Source organism: Antechinus flavipes, chromosome 1, assembly GCF_016432865.1.
Source record: "Antechinus flavipes isolate AdamAnt ecotype Samford, QLD, Australia chromosome 1, AdamAnt_v2, whole genome shotgun sequence".
In the NCBI taxonomy this organism is placed as follows: domain Eukaryota; kingdom Metazoa; phylum Chordata; class Mammalia; order Dasyuromorphia; family Dasyuridae; genus Antechinus; species Antechinus flavipes.
Window position 1 is genome coordinate 350,159,247 of NC_067398.1, and position 21,054 is coordinate 350,180,300.

Genomic DNA, 21,054 nt, shown 5'->3' on the forward strand with positions numbered 1-21,054 from the left:
CCAATAAAACAAAAAATTCCTTTTTCTGGAAAATTAGAATTCTCAATTAAAATAACTTGTATGTTGCAATGTGACTTAATTTTAACAAAGAGAAGGCAGACAAAAAGTTTTTAATAGGTAATACTTGACTCCTTAAATAGCTTTTTCCACACTAATCATAAAGACAACAAACCTACTGACCTTTTAGAATATAGCTCCTTCATTTTTCCAGTCTCTTTCCTAATGAGGCAATAAAGTGAGACATATAAGGCAATGATAAGACATCCTAATGATTTTCCAATTTTGTCGTTTTTTTTCCCCTTGATTTGAGTAACAATAAAAGATACTTATATCATGAAAAACTCCAGACACTGTATGGTCCTCCTCCTATGATTTCAATATCTGACTTATATTCTCCTATTTACCTTAGATCCTGCCATCATCCTTAATGTCTCCAAAGTCCTAATTATTTATTTGTAGAGGGCTGAAACTTTTGAGTCGATGCACTGAGGTCAGGATAGCCAAGTACTTGAGGCTAACTACCGATTGGACAATACTCTATGGGCACATGCTTGGAAAATGGCCCTTCAACTCTCCTGTGCTGGCTCAATGATTGGTGTATACAAAGGATTGTAGGCGGGACTAGGGGGTGGAGTAAGACTAGCCAGAGTCACTTTTGCGGTGGACAAGGAAGAAGAAGGTTGCAGAGAATCCTCTGTATACACCAAATTATAAATACACATGAATAAAAAAATAATTTCAGAGAGTAAGAGCTCTAAGAATTGAGATCAGGAAAAACCTCCTTAGAGGTGATACCTGAGCTGAGACATGAAGGAAATTAAAGATAATAAAAGGCAAAGATACCTTAAAAAGCCTTACACAATGATAAAGAGAGAACATTTACAGTGACAAATTTATAAAACAGCAAGGTCAGTTTGGCTACAACATAGAAAAGTGTGAAAAGAAGTAATGAGACATAAGTCTGGAAAAATAGGTTGGAACCAGTTTGTAAAGAATTTTAAATTCCAAATCCTTCAATTTGTATTTTTTTTCTCTCAGAACCAATAGGGATCCAGCCATTCTGGAGAGCAATTTGGAACTATGCTCAAAAAGTTATCAGACTGTGCATACCCTTTGATCTAGCAGTGTTTCTACTGGGCTTATACCCCAAAGAGATACTAAAGAAGGGAAAGGGACCTGTATGTGCCAAAATGTTTGTGGCAGCCCTGTTTGTAGTGGCTAGAAGCTGGAAAATGAATGTATGCCCATCAATTGGAGAATGATTGAGTAAATTGTGGTATGGAATATTATTGTTCTATAAGGAATGACCAGCAAGATGAATACAGAGAGGACTGGCAAGACTTACATGAATTGATGCTAAGTGAAATGAGCAGAACCAGGTTTAAGGTGTGGACTCCCTTGAGTAAAGGTGGGAACACAAGCCTTGTCTTGATTAGTTCTACTTAGTACCTTGTTTCAGGTTCTGGCCAAAACAACTTCTTGTAAGATTAGATCAACTCTAATTACTTAGCAGTTAGTAAGGATTCCAACATCTCCCCCTTTCTTTTGTTTTAAAACATAGGTGTGGACTCCCTTGAGTAAAGGTGGGAACACAAGCCTTGTCTTGATTAGTTCTACTTAGTACCTTGTTTCAGGTTCTGGCCAAAACAACTTCTTGAAAGATTAGATCAACTCTAATTACTTAGCAGTTAGTAAGGATTCCAACAACCAGGAGATCATTATATACCTCAACAATGATACTGTTTGAGGATGTATTCTGATGGAAGTGGATCTCTTCGATAAAGAGAGCTAATTCAATTTCAATTGATCAAAGATGGGCAGAAGCAGCTACACCCAAAGAAAGAACACTGGGAGATGAATATAAACTGCTTGCATTTTTATTTTTCTTCCCGGATTATTTATACCTTCTGAATTCAATTCTCCCTGTGCAACAAGAAAACTGTTCGGTTCTGCACACGTATATTGTATCCAGGATATACTGTAACCTATTCAACATGTATAGGACTGCTTGCCATCTGGGGGAGGGGGTGAAGGGAAGGAGGGGAAAAATCAGAACAGAAGTGAATGCAAGGGATAATGTTGTAAAAAATTACCCTGGCATGAGTTCTATCAATAAAAAGTTATTTAAAAAAAAAAAAAAAAAAAAGAACCAATAGGGAGCTAAGGATAATAAAAGGCACAATGTTACAAAGGAAATAAAAACAAGGACAAAATTTTAAAATTGTACAACCTAAGATATTAATAAATCTAAATGAATTCCAAATATGTTTTAAGGATATACAGCAGTATTTAAATAGATTCTTTTGTCGTATACAAGAGCAGCACTCTAACATGATGGTCATATGTTGTTCTAGAAAACATTAATTTGATGCTTGGGAGTTGTAAAAGGCTTTTTTTTTTAACCAATTCCTATCCTTAGGCAAATTTAGAGATATCCTTATACTAATACCTTCAATTCTGCATCCCTTTAAAGGGCCAGTTTCAATCATGACAGTGGCAAAAAATTTTTTTCTCATTGATGGATTCTAGGGTTGCTTCATTTCTGCTGCAGTCTCCATGCTCAGGTTTGTGCTCGATCAACACCAGAAACTTCTCCAAGTACAAGATCTTATCCCTGTTATTCCTCTTTCCCCTTCTTCTATCTGCCTATCCCACAATTCATCAATATATCTCTTATTTCCTCTCTTTAACCAGGAAATAAAACCAATTTAGCAGACCCATTTTAATGTGCTTCAAAACACTGAAATCCTGTCCCTCTTTTTTTTTTTCTGATGTAACTTGTCTTGCACAATGTCAGTCCAGGATTAACCAGATAGCTTTCTTGATTAATTTTTTTGAACAGGCAAGCATTGTTAGAATCACAAATCTGACTTTAGAATTTAGAATCTTTAAACTCAAATGGAACAAAAAAACTGCTCAGTAATTCTTTATTCATCTAAGTTGACGCCTTATTGCACTCTCCAGAACATCTGTCCCAAATCTTTTAAATTCTCAAATTCCTCATCATAATTTTTTGTCCCTTCCCTTCTACTCCTCTCTATAGCTATTATATAGTCTTACTTTACTAAAAAAGGTAACCTTTAGATAACTGTATTTTCTTATTTTACTGAAAAACATCAAGATCATCAGACATTAAATGTCACAGCTCCCAAAAAGGTCTCTGTTGTTATCACCACCTATTCACTTGTAACTTTAATTTCATTATCTCCTACCACCTGCAGGACCAAAGTACAATTAGGTCTTCTCTTTCCTACAAAAATATTCAAATCTGCCCCTCCACCAAAAAAGAAAAAGATAACTCCTTAAACACAGCTATGCCCTCCAAAACAACCTTTATTCTTCCACTTACCTTCAAGATTTTTTAAATAAAAGTTTTATTGATGCTCCTTTTTTGCACCACTATAACTAATGACCTCTACCTCTATTTGAATCCTTTGTCATGACAAATAAGCACATTCAAGCAAACCAAATAAACATGCCATTCATGTTATGCATATATATTTTATTGGGCATTATCTCTCTGTTGAGACACAGGAGGCATGTTTTATCAGTTCATAATTTCACATGGCACTCTTACAAAAGAGTTCTGAAGTCTTTAAATACCTTTTATCTTTACATTAATATTGTCATCACAGAAATTGTTCTAGTCCTGCTTATTTCATTCAGTATCAGTTTGTACAAGTATTCTCAAGTTTCTCTACATTCTTTATATGTATCATACTATATTACATTCATAAAAGTTTGCTCAGCCATTATCCCAATCATTAATGATCAACTTTCTTTCTAAGTTATTAACTGACTTAATAACTCTATACCTCAGCTTCTTCAGTAATAATAACAGCTAAAATTTATATAGCACCCGCTATATGCTAGGTAGTGTGCTAAGAAATTTTTGCTAATATTGTCTCAACTGATCTTCACAGCAATCCAGTAAAGTGCAATTATTATCTTAATTTTACAGTTGAGGAAACTAAGGCGAACAGAGATTGCATATTTTGCTCAAGGTCACACAATTAATAAATGTCTAAGACTGGATTTGAACTCAGACCTTTCTGACTCCAAGTCTAGTGCTTTAATCACTGCCACTAAGCTAACAAAATGATATAAAAATGCTGCAAAATGGGAATAATGGAACTAATCTCAAGGATTATGTGAGGATAAAATAAAATAATTTATGTAAATATCTATGTAGATTAAATCATTATATATTCAAATATCAGTTATTAATATTAGCTCTATGTCTCTCTTCCTATCTGTTTCTCTGTCTCTCTCTGTCTGTCTCTCTTCCCTCCTCCCCCACCCCACTATCTCTCCTTTTCCTGCTCTCTGTCTTTCTCCAATCTCCTATTATGTCTCCATCCCCCCTCTCCCACATACCCCTATGAAGTGATTGAGAATGGGGGAGAAAAACTCTTTACTTCAAAGCTCCATTGGTATGATTCGTCAAAAATATTTTCTCCTAAATGTAACCACCGTGCTAGCACCCAGGACACCCCAGAATCAGATGGAGTCAGGATAAGCAAAAGTCCTCAGTTTTTATTCTTGATCTTAGAGGCAGGATTGAACAGGATGGAAGCAGAATCTCCGCAATCGCCTTTCTCCCTTTTCTACCATCGAAACTTTGAATCGTCTTAATCCACCCCCTAATCCCGCCTACAATCCTCTATACACCAATCATTGAGCCAGCACGGATAGTGGAAAGGACCATTTTCCAAGCATATGCCCATAGAGTATTGTCCAATCAGTTAGCCTCAAGCGCTCAGCAGTCCCGACCTCAGTGCATCAATCCAATAGTTTCAGCCCTTTATACCTAAAAACAAATATTTTTTAAGTGATGGCTTTTCAGACAATGTAAGAATGTACTTAACTCACAATACTAATGAAGGATTTAACATGTACAACAGTCCTATTTTATACTACCTTGTTTTTCATCATGAATACACAAGAGCATATATAAAATGAGAGCTAAACCCAGAGACCGATAAGCCTAATAAAAAACCCATCTGAAACACACCTATCAAGTGTTTTCCAACCTTTCCTTGAAGACATCAAATAAGAGCAAATACAGTATCTCTCAAGGTTATCCATCACCTCTAAATGAGATAGTTCTAAATGTCAAAATCTTCCTTTTGATAACGCTAGCCTATTTGTTCCTAATACTGCCTTAGGATCCATGAAGGAAAATGACTTGGATCTTTCATGTAATCATCCATCAAATTCTTAAAAACACTTATAATGTCCCCCACATATCACTAAATATTCCCACCTCCAATAAACATTCTTCACATTATATGATCTTTAGGCCTTACCCAATCCTGATTACTCTGCTTAGGACAATATCTTGCTTTTAAAATGTCTTTCTTAAAAAGTACAACCTAGAATTGAACACAATAATCAAGATACAATTTGACTGGGAAAGAGCACAGTGAGAATCACTTTCATAACTCAAGACATTTATCCAATACTCTGGTGGATCAATGATTATTCCTATAGAACACAGGCTCCTTAAAAATTGAGTTTTTCATTTTTCTTTGTATTTCCACAACCTAGAATTTGTTACATGCTTAACAACATATATGTTAATTTTTTTAAAAATGCTAATGCTCATTCCAATAATGAAACTAAAACCCTTTTTATGGTAATCCATACTGTGTGACTTATACTGTGTGATTATGTCCTCTCATAAATAGACTACAGAGCAACCTACTGTGATTTTTTTTTTTTAGTGTACATTATTTGTTTCTTTATTTAAAGCATTTTTTTCCCCTCTAAATCCCCCAAGTGTTTCTGAGTTGCCCTGAAAACTGGATTCCAATTCAGATTTGGTATTTTTGTGGAGTCATAAATAGTTCCTATTGGAGAAACCCAGCAAGATGTAGGTTGAAGTTCATCAGTAGCATCAATTTTAGCCATAGGGCTTTCCAACCCTATGCTAATTTGCAAAGCAGGTCTCGGCTGTTTTCTCAACACATTGTATTTCCAGAAGAATTTACTGAATTTTTTCTAGGAAGGACCACAGAAGTACCAAGAATTCCAACAATCTAGAAGTGGCTCCAGACAGGGTCTTGTAAGTCTTTATTCTTGAGAATAAAGATTTCTGTATCTCTTTAGTTCTGTCTTAAGACTCTAGATGTAAGATTTTCATTTTGGAGAGTTCAACTTCCAGTTCTTGAATTCGATACTCCATTTGTTTTTGTTTATTATCATTTAATTCCTCTAAGTAATCTTTTTTTTTTCCTCCTTGTAACTAAAAATACTAAGATGTTATTTAATTGTTCTTTAGTCTCCAATTCATCTTGTTCTTGATTGTGTTCTAGTTCAGGCATTTCTAAATGATGTTTAACATTAATTACTTCTTCCAATTGCCTTTAATTCCTTTCCAACTCGACACATTTCTTTTGCAGATTTTAAATAAATCTTCTTGAAGACTTCTATTCATTGATTCCAACTGTATATATATATTTAAATGCTGTTTCCAAGAGTTGTGAAAGGTCTTCAATCTGTTTCTTATATTGTAACCTATTCATTTGTCTATCCACATCAGAATGTGTTTGCTTCAGTTTATTCTAGGGAACAACATCTTATATATCTTCTCTGAATTTCTCTGTTGTTATTTTCAACAGGTTTTAAATCTGTATTGTTAAGAATAATGCTTCCTGTATATTTCTAGTCCAGCTTTAAGACTTTTAATGTGTGGTGCTTCTAAGTGTAAGAACAGATTGACTTTTTCTCTTTCTTCTTCAATCTCCTGCCTCGCTTGTGCTTTAATCTTTGGTCTATACTGTTCTACTTGACTGCATTCTAGTTTATACATTTCTAAATAATGTTTATGATCCAGTAATGACATAACTCTTTTGCAAGCTTTGCATAGACTATAACTCTTCTTGAAGCCTTCTATTCATTGATTCTAAATGTGTATTTTTTTAATATATTACATCCAATTGTTGTGTAAGCTTTTCAATCTGTTTCTCATAGCTGACTTAGTCCTAAAAAGCACTTGTGCTAAAGCTAGTGATACTGCACACTCTTAAAAATCACTGTAAACATTCCCTCACTCTCCATACTTACTTCACAGTAAGATCATTATTCACTATCTTTCATATGAAAAGCTATTATCAATGAAAATATTTTCTCCAGGAGAGAATATACTAAACCATTGTATTTCTTAAGATATAATTTACCTTAACTTTACCTTAGCTAAAACATTTTTCATCTCCTATGTACCAAGCCCTAATAGTCTCAGAGTTTCACTTGATGTAGTAATTAGACAGCAAATACACACCCTTTTGCTAGACCTATGCTAGAAGCATTTCTTTCTTGGTGAAGAAGAGCCTTCACAAAGCCAGAGACTCTTTCATGTCACAGAAAGTCAATGAAGTAGGATTTCAATGAAATATTTCAAATATTTATGAATGATATGAATTTTTCTGAGCCTGCCTAGGATTCATACCACCAATGTATTTCTATAGAAAAATTAATTTTATATTTTAAAAATATTGTCTAAAAATGTATTTTGAGGATGCAGTTATTTTTGTATGCTAAAGTTTATAGAATGTCCTCCAACCTCTGTTTCTAACACCCAATACCAAAATTATCTCCTTAACCTAGAATTTTTCCAAGACAAGCTTCTCACACTCTGGAACTATCTACACCTATCTAACCCCATTTTCCCATTAGTGAATTCCTCCAGGCCATCTGATTTCATTCCCCTCCTGATCCTACTATTAATACAAGGATTTGACCACTGTGACCTACCACATATGCTTCCTATCCTGCCTTTTCTTGCTTTTTTTTGTGTAACTCCTGCCATTATAATGTGAGCCCTATGAGGGCACAGAGTCTCTCATAAATTGTATTTTTGTATCCTTAGTGCTCACCACATTATTTATACATTTAATAATTATTTAATAAAAACACTTCTTGCCATGTCATTAGAAAGACTCATCCAAGAACAACAACATTAGTGTTGTTGTGCAATCATTTCAGTCATGTCCAACTCTTCATGACCCCATTTGGGATTTTCTTAGTAAATATATAGAAATAGTTTGCAAATTTCTTCTCCAGCTCATTTTACAAAGAAGAAACTGAGGCAAACAGGTTTAAGTGACTCATCCAGGTCACACAGTTATTATTAAGTGTCTGTGGTCAGATTTGAACTCTCAAAGATAAGTATATCTGACTCCAAGTCCAGAACTACTGTGCTATCTAAGTTTGCAACAAGCAATGGTAATTTCATTTTTTTAATTCATTATCTTCTGGTTAAAAAAGCAAAACAAAAAATAAAAAATATTGTGGCAAATAGATTGTTTGCTTTTGTGTATAAAGCAGTTATCTATACCTGTACAGATTAACAATATTACTTACATAAATAACTTATATAAATAACCAATGGCTGAGAATTCTATTTTATTGAGTATAAATCAAATTATTAATGATATACAAAATGAATATGAATCTCTAATGATATCCCTAATTTTATATTAGAAAACCCTGGATTTTGAAAAGAAGCCCTACCACACTGGTGGACTTTTGATCATATTTTTCAGATTAGAAATTCTGTTTTTATTTTTTGTACATTTTTTCCCCTGGATCTGAAAACTATTATCATCTAGAGTATGGTTCATTTTTACAATTTTTCTCAAAAAGACCCATAATCTGAACATGAGCAAACAGTGAACAAAATCCCTAATGGTTCCGTCAGCATACATTTTTCATAAAGTGATTATCCCTTTGCAGTCTCAGCTTCTTAAGCCTTTTTTTCCCTCCTATAATTGTTTTCCTGGTAGACTAGGCAACAATTACCACTGCTACACAGGACTGAGTATCTTCACAAGCAATATATTTTACAATACATAAGTGTAGTGTCTCTGATATCTGGTGCTTTTATCACTAATTGCACTATAAAGTGTGCTATTAAAACTGGGACAAACAAGACTGTAAAAATCACATAATGGACTGTGACCACTTATAAAAGACTTTTGTACATGTTACTGTACAATTTATTTTTTTTAAGTTTCTAGTTTCATACTGATTTTTCTATATTTTTTGTTTCCAGAGAACAACCTGAAGAATGCTGTTTATATTTAAAAATATAAATCATATGTCTGCCTTTCAGCAAAATACATCAAAGTTAAACATCAGAGAAAACTTTAAATGTTATATGTCCAAATCTATTACTTAATAATAATGATTTACGAACTATGTTACATATAAATCAGGGTTCCCCCAAATAAGCATCTGTGGGGCTTTTGTCAAAGAAAATACAATCATGACAGTCAAGTTTAAATTATGATTTCTATACTCCCTAGGGGTTAGGGATAAAGGAAAGAAAAATGATGCAGAAAAGGTTTTAAACTTTAAGATCCAAAATTGTAAAAAGTTATATTTTAGGGAAACAGAATAGGCAACGAAAAATTATTAACAATTACCACTGGAAATCCAAAAATTACTTATGTCTCAAATAAAGTTAATTCAATTTTTCCTGTGCTAAATTTTTACTTTGTAAATGATAAGCCTTTTTACTCATTTCATTGTTTACATTTATTGCTTCATAGGATAAGTAGCACATGGGAAAAAAAGATATAAATTCAAATCAGTTATTTTTGCTACATACTAACAGCACTGGTAAAAGGTTAAGAGAGGTGGAGATTTTAACTATTGACTCAAATGAGGTCTGGGGATTATCTCTAGATTTCAATTATCCATGCTATCCTTGTCCTTCATTCCCAGAGAGACAGTTACATAGCAATTCTTGATAGAAAACACTAAAAAGTGCCACAGAGCATTTCTTGGAAAGTGAACAGTGACTAAAAGCTATAGAACAAAAGAATATTTATAAAATTAATGAAATATAATGTAATTTATACTTTTATCTTGATTGTAAATGCCATATTAAGAAAATATTGATTGAGATTGGGTCCTTTATTATGGAATGTAACATGTAAAATTCAAACAGACTTGGCGAAATGCAAGCATTTTCATATAGTCTTAGAATTAATGACCTTAATGAAAGCAAAATGTCAAATTTAAAACAAATGATTAGTAATTTATGAATTTGCCAAATGACATTCTCTCCTGAGGATAAATTAATCTGGATCTAAATTAGCCAAAATATGTTAAAGTGAAAAATGCCATCTATTCTAAAATGCTACTACTGATATTAAAAGGTGCCTTAAAAGATTTAGAACCTACTTTTTGAATAATTGAAATATAAGATTTCACAACCATTTTTGAAAATATTCCTAAAGGAAAGTATATGTAGAATATGTAATTTAAGATAAAACACAGAAAATAACTTACCTTCACTATACTTTTCTTCACAAAGTCTGACAAATGCTAAAAATTATACTATTAAATTATTACTATATTAATAATTTGAGAACTAAGTAATTCACACAGTCATAGACAAAACTTACTTTGTCGGAAGCTTCAGAAGCCAAGAGGTTAGTGGCAAGAGTTTGTAGCTTATGATGAGCCATATTTTTTAAAGCAGCAAGGCTACGTCTTGTCATAGCTTGTTTTAAATTAATAGCTGGATGACTAAGAGAATCAACTGCAGCAGGAACTGCTTCATCACAAGCATTCAAAATCTCAACTGCAGTAATCCCCATCACACAACGATCCAGTGCACCTTTAAAAAAAAAAAACGCAACATTTTAAGTATATACTATTATATCAAAAGTTAGACTGGTTTACTTAAAATGCTATATACTATATAAAAATTTTTAATTTGCAACAGATCCATCAGTGTTGATCCCAAATATTATCTTGGACTTCTTGCCTCCATCAACTCTTTACTCCAATATTTAAAATAATGGCATCACTGTCCTTAGGAATCTTCCCTACTACTCCTGTAAAGTCCTTGTGTGACATTCCATTCCACTTGAGACATGACAAAAAATTTTAAGCTACTACCAAATTTCTCCATAATTACCAAGGAAATTTATTTCAATAATTCTGTTTAGAGGATGATATTTGGTGTTGAGGCTCCTGTCTTTCAACCTCCTCCAACCAAACAAACAAGAAATAGTCCTTGGCCGCAATAAACATTATACTCTATTTATTAAAAGTTGTCAGAAACTAATTATTCTATTCCAGACTTTTAAGCTTTCACCCAAACTGATATGTATGATTGGAAAATCCCTCCCCTACTAACCATATTATTATCTTCCTTCATTTACACAATTTACAGTCTCTTTTTCTCTATAAAATTATCTTGAATTACAGGACTGGTAGATAAACTTCTCTCTGAGGTCATTCTCACATTTACTTATTCTGAAGATTCTGGCTGAAGCCAGTCTATTTCTAAATGTTCTTATTAAAAAAATAAGAATATTTAAAAATGTATATTTACTTTTTTCCCATTAATGTAATCCAACAAACATTTAATAAATACATTCAAAGCACTCGTACTCAGACAATAAAGATCAGAACACACACACAAAAAAGAGTCCTTCCCTAAAAAGAATCTGTGTTCTATTGGGAAAAATACAAAATGTAACTATAGAAAGATGGGTATGTGAAGACAAATGAGAGATGCAGAAAAATGGCTTTAGGAAAATTTGAGAAAGAACAAAATATTTTCAGTTGTGAGAGAGTAAGAAAGGTTTACAGACTTGTCTCCATTTAGGCTACCAAACAGTGCTTTCCTAGCAGGCAGAGAACCATTTAGCCAAATGCTACCCACAAAGAGACTGGCAGTTGTCACTTTAGAGGATGACAATGTAGGAATTCTTTCAAGACTATTCCAAAACACGACTAAGTGACTTTGGGGAGAAGGAGGATAAGTTATGAAAGGAAGTACGCAAATAGGACTATTAACATGAAAGCATGTTTCCTGATTGTTGTTATTGTTCACCATTGATTCTCTCTCTCTTTTTTTTTTTAATAACTTTTTATTGACAGAACCCATGCCAGGGTAATTTTTTACATTATCCCTTGCATTCACTTCTGTTCCGATTTTTCCCCTCCCTTCCTCCATCCCCTCCCCGAGATGGCAAGCAGTCCTTTACATGTTAAATGGGTTACAGTATATCCTAGATACAATATATGTGTGTAGAACCGAACAGTTCTCTTGTTGCACAGGGAGAATTGGATTCAAAAGGTTAAAAATAACCCAGGAAGAAAAACAAAAATGCAAGTAGTTTATATTCATTTCCCAGTGTACTTTCTTTGGGTGTAGCTGCTTCTGTCCATCCTTGATCAATTGAAACTGAGTTAGATCACCACTGGTTCTCAAAGAGGATCAGTGACAACATGGAGTGATGTCTTTTAACTTTGCAAGAACTGGACTTAAAAAGCTATTAAAAAAAAAATTTTTTTTAAGTCCACTGAGCACACAACAGAAAATTGGAAGAAAAAAAAAAAAAAAGAACTGGACTTAAGTGAAGCAGAAAGTCCAGTAGCATAATATATGTCAAGACAACTGGCGATATAGAAAAGAACACTTAGCCAAGATCTAGGTTTGAATACCAACTATATCATTTATATTGTGTTCAACATCTTAGTCAATCTCAAATTCCCTCACTTATAAGCAGATACTGCTTGCAAAGACTAATTCAAGTGAGAAATGTAAAAAAAAATTTATAACCATGAAATTTGCATTATATACAAATAATAAAAATAAGAACAGCATGAATCTATATAATACTTTAAGGTTTGCAAAGTACTTTGTGCATGTGATCTCATTTGATTCTCACAGAAACTCTGTGAGGTAAGTGTTATTATTATCCCCACTGTACAGAGAGTGAAACTGAGCCTGAAAAAGATTAAGTGATCTGCCTAGGATAAGACAGTTAAGAATTGTCTCAAGCAAAATTTGGACCTAAGTCTCTCTTAATTCAACTCCAGAACTCTAGCTATTAGACAATTTCATTTCATCTCAAACACAAAGATCCCAGCTGCTAAGGGAAAGGCTTGCTATTAGGGTAAGAGAAAGGAAAAACTGCCACAAACAGTGGAAAGCAGTTTGATAGAAAGTAGATGAAGATCAACATTTAAAACTATATAAGATAAATTACATAGGACATATAACTTAAGGCCTTAAAAGTGACATTATCAACAAATTAAGAAGAAAGTATTCTTTTTACAACTTTGGAAAAGAAAAGATAATCAAACAAGAAAGAAAAAAAGATGATAAAATTTTAAAGGTTTTGTATGAATAAAATCAGTGCAATTAAAATTAAAATGGAAATAAGCAACTAAAAAAAGAAACAAAACCTTCACAATGAGTTTCTTGGTTAACCCATGGGAAGATATATAAGAAATAGATTCAATTTTATAAGAATATGAGTCATTCCTCCAAAAGGCAAATGATCAAATCATATCAAGTTAGATTTCAAAATAAAAAAATATAAACTATCAATTGCCATGTGAGAAAAAATGTTCCAAATCACTAATAATAAGAGAAAATTAAATTAAAGCAGATCTGAGATATAATCTCATTTCATTAAACTGGCAAAAATGAAAAATAATGAAAAAAATGTCGAATTTTGGAGGGGCTATAGAAAGAAGGCACACTAAAGCACTGTTGACAAAACTGTGAAATAGTTGAATCATTAGGGAAAGTAATTTAGAACTTTGTCCCCAAAACTCACAAAAATGTTTGGGCTTATAGTCCAAAGAGATCAACAAACAAGAAATTGACTCTTTTTTTTTTTAATTGTATCAATTCTTTTCTGATGGCTGTGAACCAGAATCTGAGGATGTGCTGATCAACTGAGGAATGACTGAAGAGTATATGAATGCAATGAAACCCTATTGTGCCAAAAATTATGATGAAATAGACAATTTTAGAGAAAACCTGGAAGATATGTATATGCTGATATAGAATGAATAGAACTAGGAAAGTAATTCAGTCAAGTCAATAAACATTTATTAAGCACCTACAATGGGTCAAGTACAATATTAAGCACTATCTTTTACATACTAAGAGGAAAATAATAAAGGAACAACTTTGAAAGACTTTAGAACTTTGAACAATGCAAAGACAAACCACAATTCTAAGATCAAAAATAACCCCCACTATTCAACTTCTAACAGAGAGCTGACAGATTCAAAATGCAGAATAAGACATATCTTTTAGAAGACAGTGACAATTGTCTGAGACAATGACAAGGTCTGTCAATATCACCTTAAGGAATGTCTCTCAAATACACCCGCTTTGGTCCTCTAACACTGCCAATACGTTGGTGCAGACTCTCATGACCTCATGATTAATAACTTGATCTATACTGATCAGTACTACTGATTAACAACCATCAGTAAGTTTGCTTGCCTCAAGTCTCTTCTTGGAATACAAAAACCTTCATAACTCTGCTCCATCCCAAACTTTTCAGTCTTAAGTCACTTTATTCCTCATCATCCACTCTTCAATTTAGTGACATCAGCCTCCTGGATGTTCAATTAACAATACTATCTTAAGGCATCTTCACAGTCTGCTCCTCATACCTAGAGCATCTTCTCTCCTCATCAACAACTCCTTATTTCCTTGAGTTCCTTCAAATCCTAATTAAAATCCATCTTTTTCAGGGAGCCTTTACCACTTCCTCTTAATTCTAGTGTCCTCTTGTGTGGTGTTTTTGTTCTTCTTTAAAGTAATAGTTCTCTCTGGGAGAAGGTAGGTTGGTTTCTCAGGGAGGTTTTCTGGAGGCAGCCTTAGTATCAGTACAGATCAATAATTACCCCAAATGCAGCCAGCTGGTAAAAATACAAATGTTTATTTCTCCTTCCAGATCTTGTCTCTTTCCTTGGGCCCTTTGGATAGCTAGATTCTTAGAGGCCTATCTTTCTGCTCGGTTCTGAGAGCTCCTGTAACTGTGTCCTTTGCCTCTGGCTCCCTTCAACCTCCAGCCAGCACAAAGATGAATCTGTCTCTCTTGCCTTCCGAAGTAATTCTCTCCTGGCTCTAGCTCAACTCCGGCTCCTGGCTTCTTCTGACTTGACACTCCCCTCTCCATGTAACTTGGCTGAATTCATTCCATGGGCCTCTGCTTTCTTCTTATATACCAGAGAGAGGGATTATGGGTTTTTTTTCCCATAGAGCTCTCTGGCCCTAAGAGCTTCAAGGGAGGTGTGAATTCACAAAGTTACAAAGTTTACTTTGTGAATCTCCCATACTTGTGAACTCCAATGAGTAAAGGTGTAAACACAAACATTGTATTAATTAATTCTACTTTGTAACTTGTTTCAGGTTCTGCCCCAAACATCAACTCTAATGAGTTAGCAGTTTGTAAAGATTCCAACACTCTTGTTAATTATTTCCTTTTAATCCTGCACATAACTTCTTTGGATAATTTGTTTGTTTGTTATCTCCTCCCATTAGATTATAAATTTCTTGAGGACAGGAACTGGTTTTTGCATCCCTAGCACGTAGCACAATGCCTGGCACATATATGCACTTAAATATTTATTTACTGACTGGACTTTGCATATTTTGTTGCAAAGATTTTGGTGCTTTTTTTTTTTCCAAATGAGAGGGAGAGAATAGATAAAAGTTATAAAGGGAGAAAAAAGATTACTTAAAAAATGTAAAATTAAAGACTTAAATAGCTCTCTTTTTCCTCTCTGCAATGCTTTGAACACTTCTTCATACATAGTAATTATAATTATATAGAGACATAAATATATGTACATGTGTATATATATGTAAAATACTGCTTGAATGAATATTCTGAGACTACAGATTCCAATAACATATTTTCTTCTTAATGTTAAGTGATCACAAACTTTATCTACCAAATATATCCACATATTCAAATGCTATTATTAATTGCCTACAGATAGTCCCATGTGTATGTGGAAGGTTATTAAACTATTTGGTAACTGTGGTGTTTTTGTTCTTCTTTAAAAGATAATAGTTCTCTCTGGGAGAAAGCAGGTTTCTCGGGGAGGTTTTCTGGAGGCAGTCTTACTATCAGTTAAAAGTAAATAATCACCCAAAATGCAGCCAACTGGTAAAAATGCAAACGTTTATTTTCTCCTTCCAAAATAACCCAGTTAGTTGAGACCTATCTCTCTGCTTCGTTCCAAGAGCTCTTGCAGATTGTCCTTTGCTTCTGCCTCTGCTTTCTTCAGCCTCCAGCCAGCCAAGTGGAAAATGGAATGAATCTCTCTTGCCTCTGAGAGAGGGCTTCTGGCTCTCAATCTCCCAGGGTACTCTGCGTTTGTCCCAGCATGCTCCTCTCCAATCTAATTCAGCTGAACTCTCTTGACTGGGCTAACTGAAGCTCTATTTCTGCTCCTTCTTCGAGAGAGGGATTGTGGGATGCGAGAGAGAGTAATTATGGGTTTCTCCCAGAGTGCTCTCTGGCCCTGAGAGCTTCAAGGGAGGTATGAATTCACAAAGTTATAAAGTTTACTTTGTGAATCTCCCATACATGTGAACTCCAATGAGTACTTAAATACTTCTTGCTTATATGAGCTCTCTAAAGGTGGGAACACAAGCATTGTATCAATTAGTTTACTTAGTACCTTGTTTCAGGTTCTGGCTCAAAACATCTCCTTGTAAGATCAGATCAATGACACTGAACCATGCTAAATTAGATAATTATTGTCTCTATCAACTCTAATGACGTAACAGTTTGTAAAGATTCCAACAGGTAACAGCTAATATAAAGTATTTTATGGATATTTTATACTAAATAAAAGCAATGGTAAATTATTATTATGCTTTTTATTCTTTTGTTAATTCCAATTCAAGTTTATTAAATTCTTCAGAATAGTGAACTTAACTGCCAATCTTATAATAACAATTGTCTGACTACATCAGATATATTTCACTGAACAAGCCTACTTATCAGAATTTGAATTCCATTTTTAAATTGTGATAGTCATGGATACAGTTTCCCCAGTCTAATTTTCTTAAAGAATAAAATTTCTTAGATGAAACTCAAGCCATATCTAAAGTGGAATCAGTATCAAAAAAATAAAGAATCCTTTCTTATTGCTACAAGGCTGATTCAAACTAATCATAACTTTTTATTTTATTTGTTCCAGACATTTATGTCAAATATCAATTCTTAATCTAATTATACAAAATATACCTTTAATAGATTTAGGACAATTATTTCCTAATGTAATCACTATTTTCAGATTTTAATAACTAAAGTCATCTAATAAATACTTGTTGACCAAACTATTAAAAGACTTCAATCTTCACGTGAAAAAAAATAGTCATTCTTAGTGAACCAAAAACATTCCAACTGTCTCAAATTCAACTAAGTCACAAGTTACCTTCTATTTTTGGAAAAATTCTCTTATCACTTTAAAAGATATAGTGGCATTTTTTTGCAAATATAAATCAAGTATATGAACATACATTAGACAAAAAGCATTATCATTATTAGTAGTACCATAAACAGCATTTCTATAGCACTTTAAGGTTTGTAAAAAGTACTTTTCATGTATTATCTCTTGATCTACCTAAAAAAAAACCTCCCTAGTGCCCTCCAATTTTGCATCTCCAATAGCATTTCAGACAAATCAAACTGGATGTCCAGTAGACAACTTAAACTAAGTATATCTTTCCCCCTAATCTCAACAATTCTGGTTTGGATCTTTGATTGTGTTAATTGTTTACTATGTTAACTCCATCCTCCCACTTCAGCAGATTCACAAGGTTCACAACCTAGGAGTTCATCCTGGACTTCTTTTTTTTTCACCCCTCTATAAGAAAGGTGTTATCAAGTTCTGTCAATTTCATCTTTGTAATGTTTCATTTTTATTTTTTTTTATTTTTTCTGATTATTTTGTTGTTTCTTTTTTATTTTTTTTTCTATTTTTATTTTCTATGTATTTAAAAACTTTATTTAAAAAAACAGAATAAGAAAAAAAGAAAAGAAAAACAAAACAAAATAGAATAGAACACTGTCAATTATCCAGCAGAACTTCAGGGAGGATTCAAAATATATAATAAACTACCAGTTTATTAGGATATATAATAGGAGAAGAAATTATATTCATGACTGTCCATCTTTTTTTTTTGTTTGTTTCCTTGTAAGTTATTCTTTTGTTCTTAGCTGTGCACTTTTTTTACTTTATTCTTTTTTTCCCCTTTCATCCCTTCCACTTCCCCCAAGGAGGCTATAGTTAAGCACAGATGTTATATACATATAAAGATATGTTCATAAACATACATTTACACATATATAGACACACACATGTATTTATACATATACACACATATATACATTTACACCCAATCACACATGCATATAGACATATACATATAGCAACATGCATGCATTATCTACATATACTCTGATACACACATATATGTATTTACCCACATGTAAACATACATCTAAAACAATATTAGAATGGCTGACATATATTGTTCTCTTGATTGTATTTTTCAGTTTGATTTATCTGTTTTTTTTCCTCTACCTGATAACTATTCTGCTTTAATTCCCCTCTTCAACCTGCCTTGCTATTACTTAAACGTCCTTCACCCATGCATCTCTCCCCTGTTTTTTTCACTCATCTTTTGCTTTCCCCTCCCACATTCCTCCTCTCTTATTTCTTTAAAGATTTCAGAGGGGGTTTTATATATATATATAGAGAGAGAGAGAGAGTTATCTGTTTGACCCATTATCTGTTTGACCCATTCCTGATGTGAGGTTTTCAGAATTATGAGCCCTCCACCTTTCTCTAATGCTTCTATGTCTATTCTTACTCTGCACTTCATTTGTATAACATAATTACTATTTAAACCTTTTCCTAGGTGGTTTTGTTTTTTTAAGTCAGATTATATTCAATTCTTCCCAATCTTTCTTTTGAGCTACCCAACTGTTGGTGTCAATTTTAAATATATGGCATATATAAATGTAAAAAAACATGTAAAAAACAAACATGCCCATTCCTTGAAAATGATCTTTGATACTGGCTCTTATATGTTAAATTTTCTATTGAGTTCAGGTTTGTTTGAAAGAAAGTCTTGAAAATCTGCAAGTCTGTTGAATATCCTTTTTTTTTTTCATACAATAATATGGAAAATTTTTCTGGATATGATACTTTGACTACAAGGCTAGTTCTTTTGATTGTCAGCAGATGATTCCAGATCTGTCTAATTCTAATGGTAGCTCCAGCATATTTGAATTTTTTTTTCTTGTTTTTTGCAGAATTTTCTCTTTGATTTGAGAGTTTTGAAATTTGGCAATAATATTCCAATGTGTAACATAAAGGATCTCTTTGAGATGATGATTGGTGGATTTTTTCTATTTCTATTTCTTTTCCCTCCTGTTTTATCACTTTGGAACAATTTTCTTGGATCATTTCTTGCATTATCGTGTCAAGGTTCTTTTGTTGTTGTTGTTGTTCATGCCATGTCTTTCAAATCTGCACCATTTTCTCCTCTAACATTGTACCTCTGACTATCTCACACATGGACTACTACAAGTCTAATGGTGATAGGTCTCCCCATTATATCCATCTTCCATTCAGCCACACAAGTGATTTTTGTAAAATGCAGATCCGATCATATCATTCCCCTACTCAATAAACTCTAGTGGCTCTCTTCTGCCTCCAGAAACTTAACCTAGACCACCTTGTTCTTTTCCAGTCTTCTTACATGTATCCTTTAAACCAAAGGCACTACCTTCCTGTCTTTTTTCAAAAGCAAAAAATTCTCTCAGATTTGGACACTCTATCTGAATGTCCTCTATGCTTAGATCATGTTCCCTGCTCTGCTCCAACTACTGATTTCCTTTAATGCTCAGCTCAAATCCCACTTTCTTCAAACATGCTTTTTTGAATTCCTCTTACTCCAATGCCTTCTCTGGGTTAATTACTTCCCACGGATGTTTTTAGTCCAATTCCATTAGTCTAAAACCATATGAACTATAACAATTAGGAAAGAAAAATTAGGGGGAAAAAAGAGCACCTTTCTTGACTGAGAAATTATCAATTTATTAAATTCTAGTAACAAATAAAAATACAAAAAATTACTTTCAAATAGGGGAACACATAAGGAGCTAAAGGAGTAAGGGTATGATTAGCATTGTAAAATTACTGAGATAATGTAAAATATTAGTTGATGTCTAATCACCCACAAATACTAGGCAATTGCAATAGTTCCTCCTCTAACTACAGTGATGATTTTACACAAGAGCTTCATAAACTTTTTCCAATCGTGACCCCTTTCACCTAAGAAATTTTTATGTGACCCCCATCTCTAATTTGACTCAAAGTGTTTCTGGCAGAATTCATGCATGCACAATGCAAAATGTACATGTGTGTTTAGAACTAAGGCTGCGGTAAAGTCAGTTGCATGATGTAACTTGGATAAGAGCTGCCAGAAAAATTTCAGATTCATTACATGTTTGATTTTGAATTAATTTTTGGCCATTGCATTAAAAAATCTTTTACTGTTGCCAATTTTTTCACAACTTCCACAAGTTACACAACCCCACGTGGGTTGTGACCCATAGTTTAAAAAGCTTTGACTTAGGGCACAGAGCCATATATACTCAACAAGTCCAAGGTGGAACACAGAAATTCTGACAGATCATACAAGTTGGAAAGAATTAATCAAGTATAAGTTCATCATGAACTGTCTCCTCAGGATCAATCTAAGTTAAGAGATCTATCAGAGACCTGACCACCAGACAATGATTTTTTTGGCCAGAGTAATTAATAAAATCACTTACAGAGAAGTATGAAGAAACTGTGATCTATGTCAGTGGTAAAAGTGCCTACATTTTTAAAAAAGTTATAATTTTTTGAAATTTTGAAATACTGTAATAATAGAATGTTCCTCATTTGTTAGCATTTATTCTTATTAGTATTATTTGGATCACTCATCTGACTGACCAACTATCTATACATCCAGTGGAAAGTAGTCCTACTCTTCAATATAATATTTCAAAGGGGGAAAAAAACCCTCCAAATTTACAAATTTTACTGATGTGCCAAGCAACTCAACCTAATAACCTGCCACTCTTACTGACAAAAAGGAGTAACAGATTCCAGAATCCCAATATTAAACTCCTCCAATTGCTTTGTTTATCTTGATGAATGCACCTTATATTCCAAAAATATAGAAACATCTTTTGTTTT

The 21,054-nt window shown here is 33.3% G+C and overlaps 1 protein-coding gene across 1 annotated transcript in view; it reads right to left on the bottom strand.

Moving 5' to 3' along the window:
* The window catches only part of WDR7 (WD repeat domain 7), a 500,592-nt gene that overhangs the window by 396,842 nt on the left and 82,696 nt on the right, over window positions 1-21,054 (bottom strand). Inside the window, exon 14 of the mRNA XM_051969585.1 lies at window positions 10,416-10,630. Within this exon, the coding sequence (XP_051825545.1) occupies window positions 10,416-10,630 (215 nt within the window). The remainder of the gene's footprint in view (window positions 1-10,415; window positions 10,631-21,054) is intronic.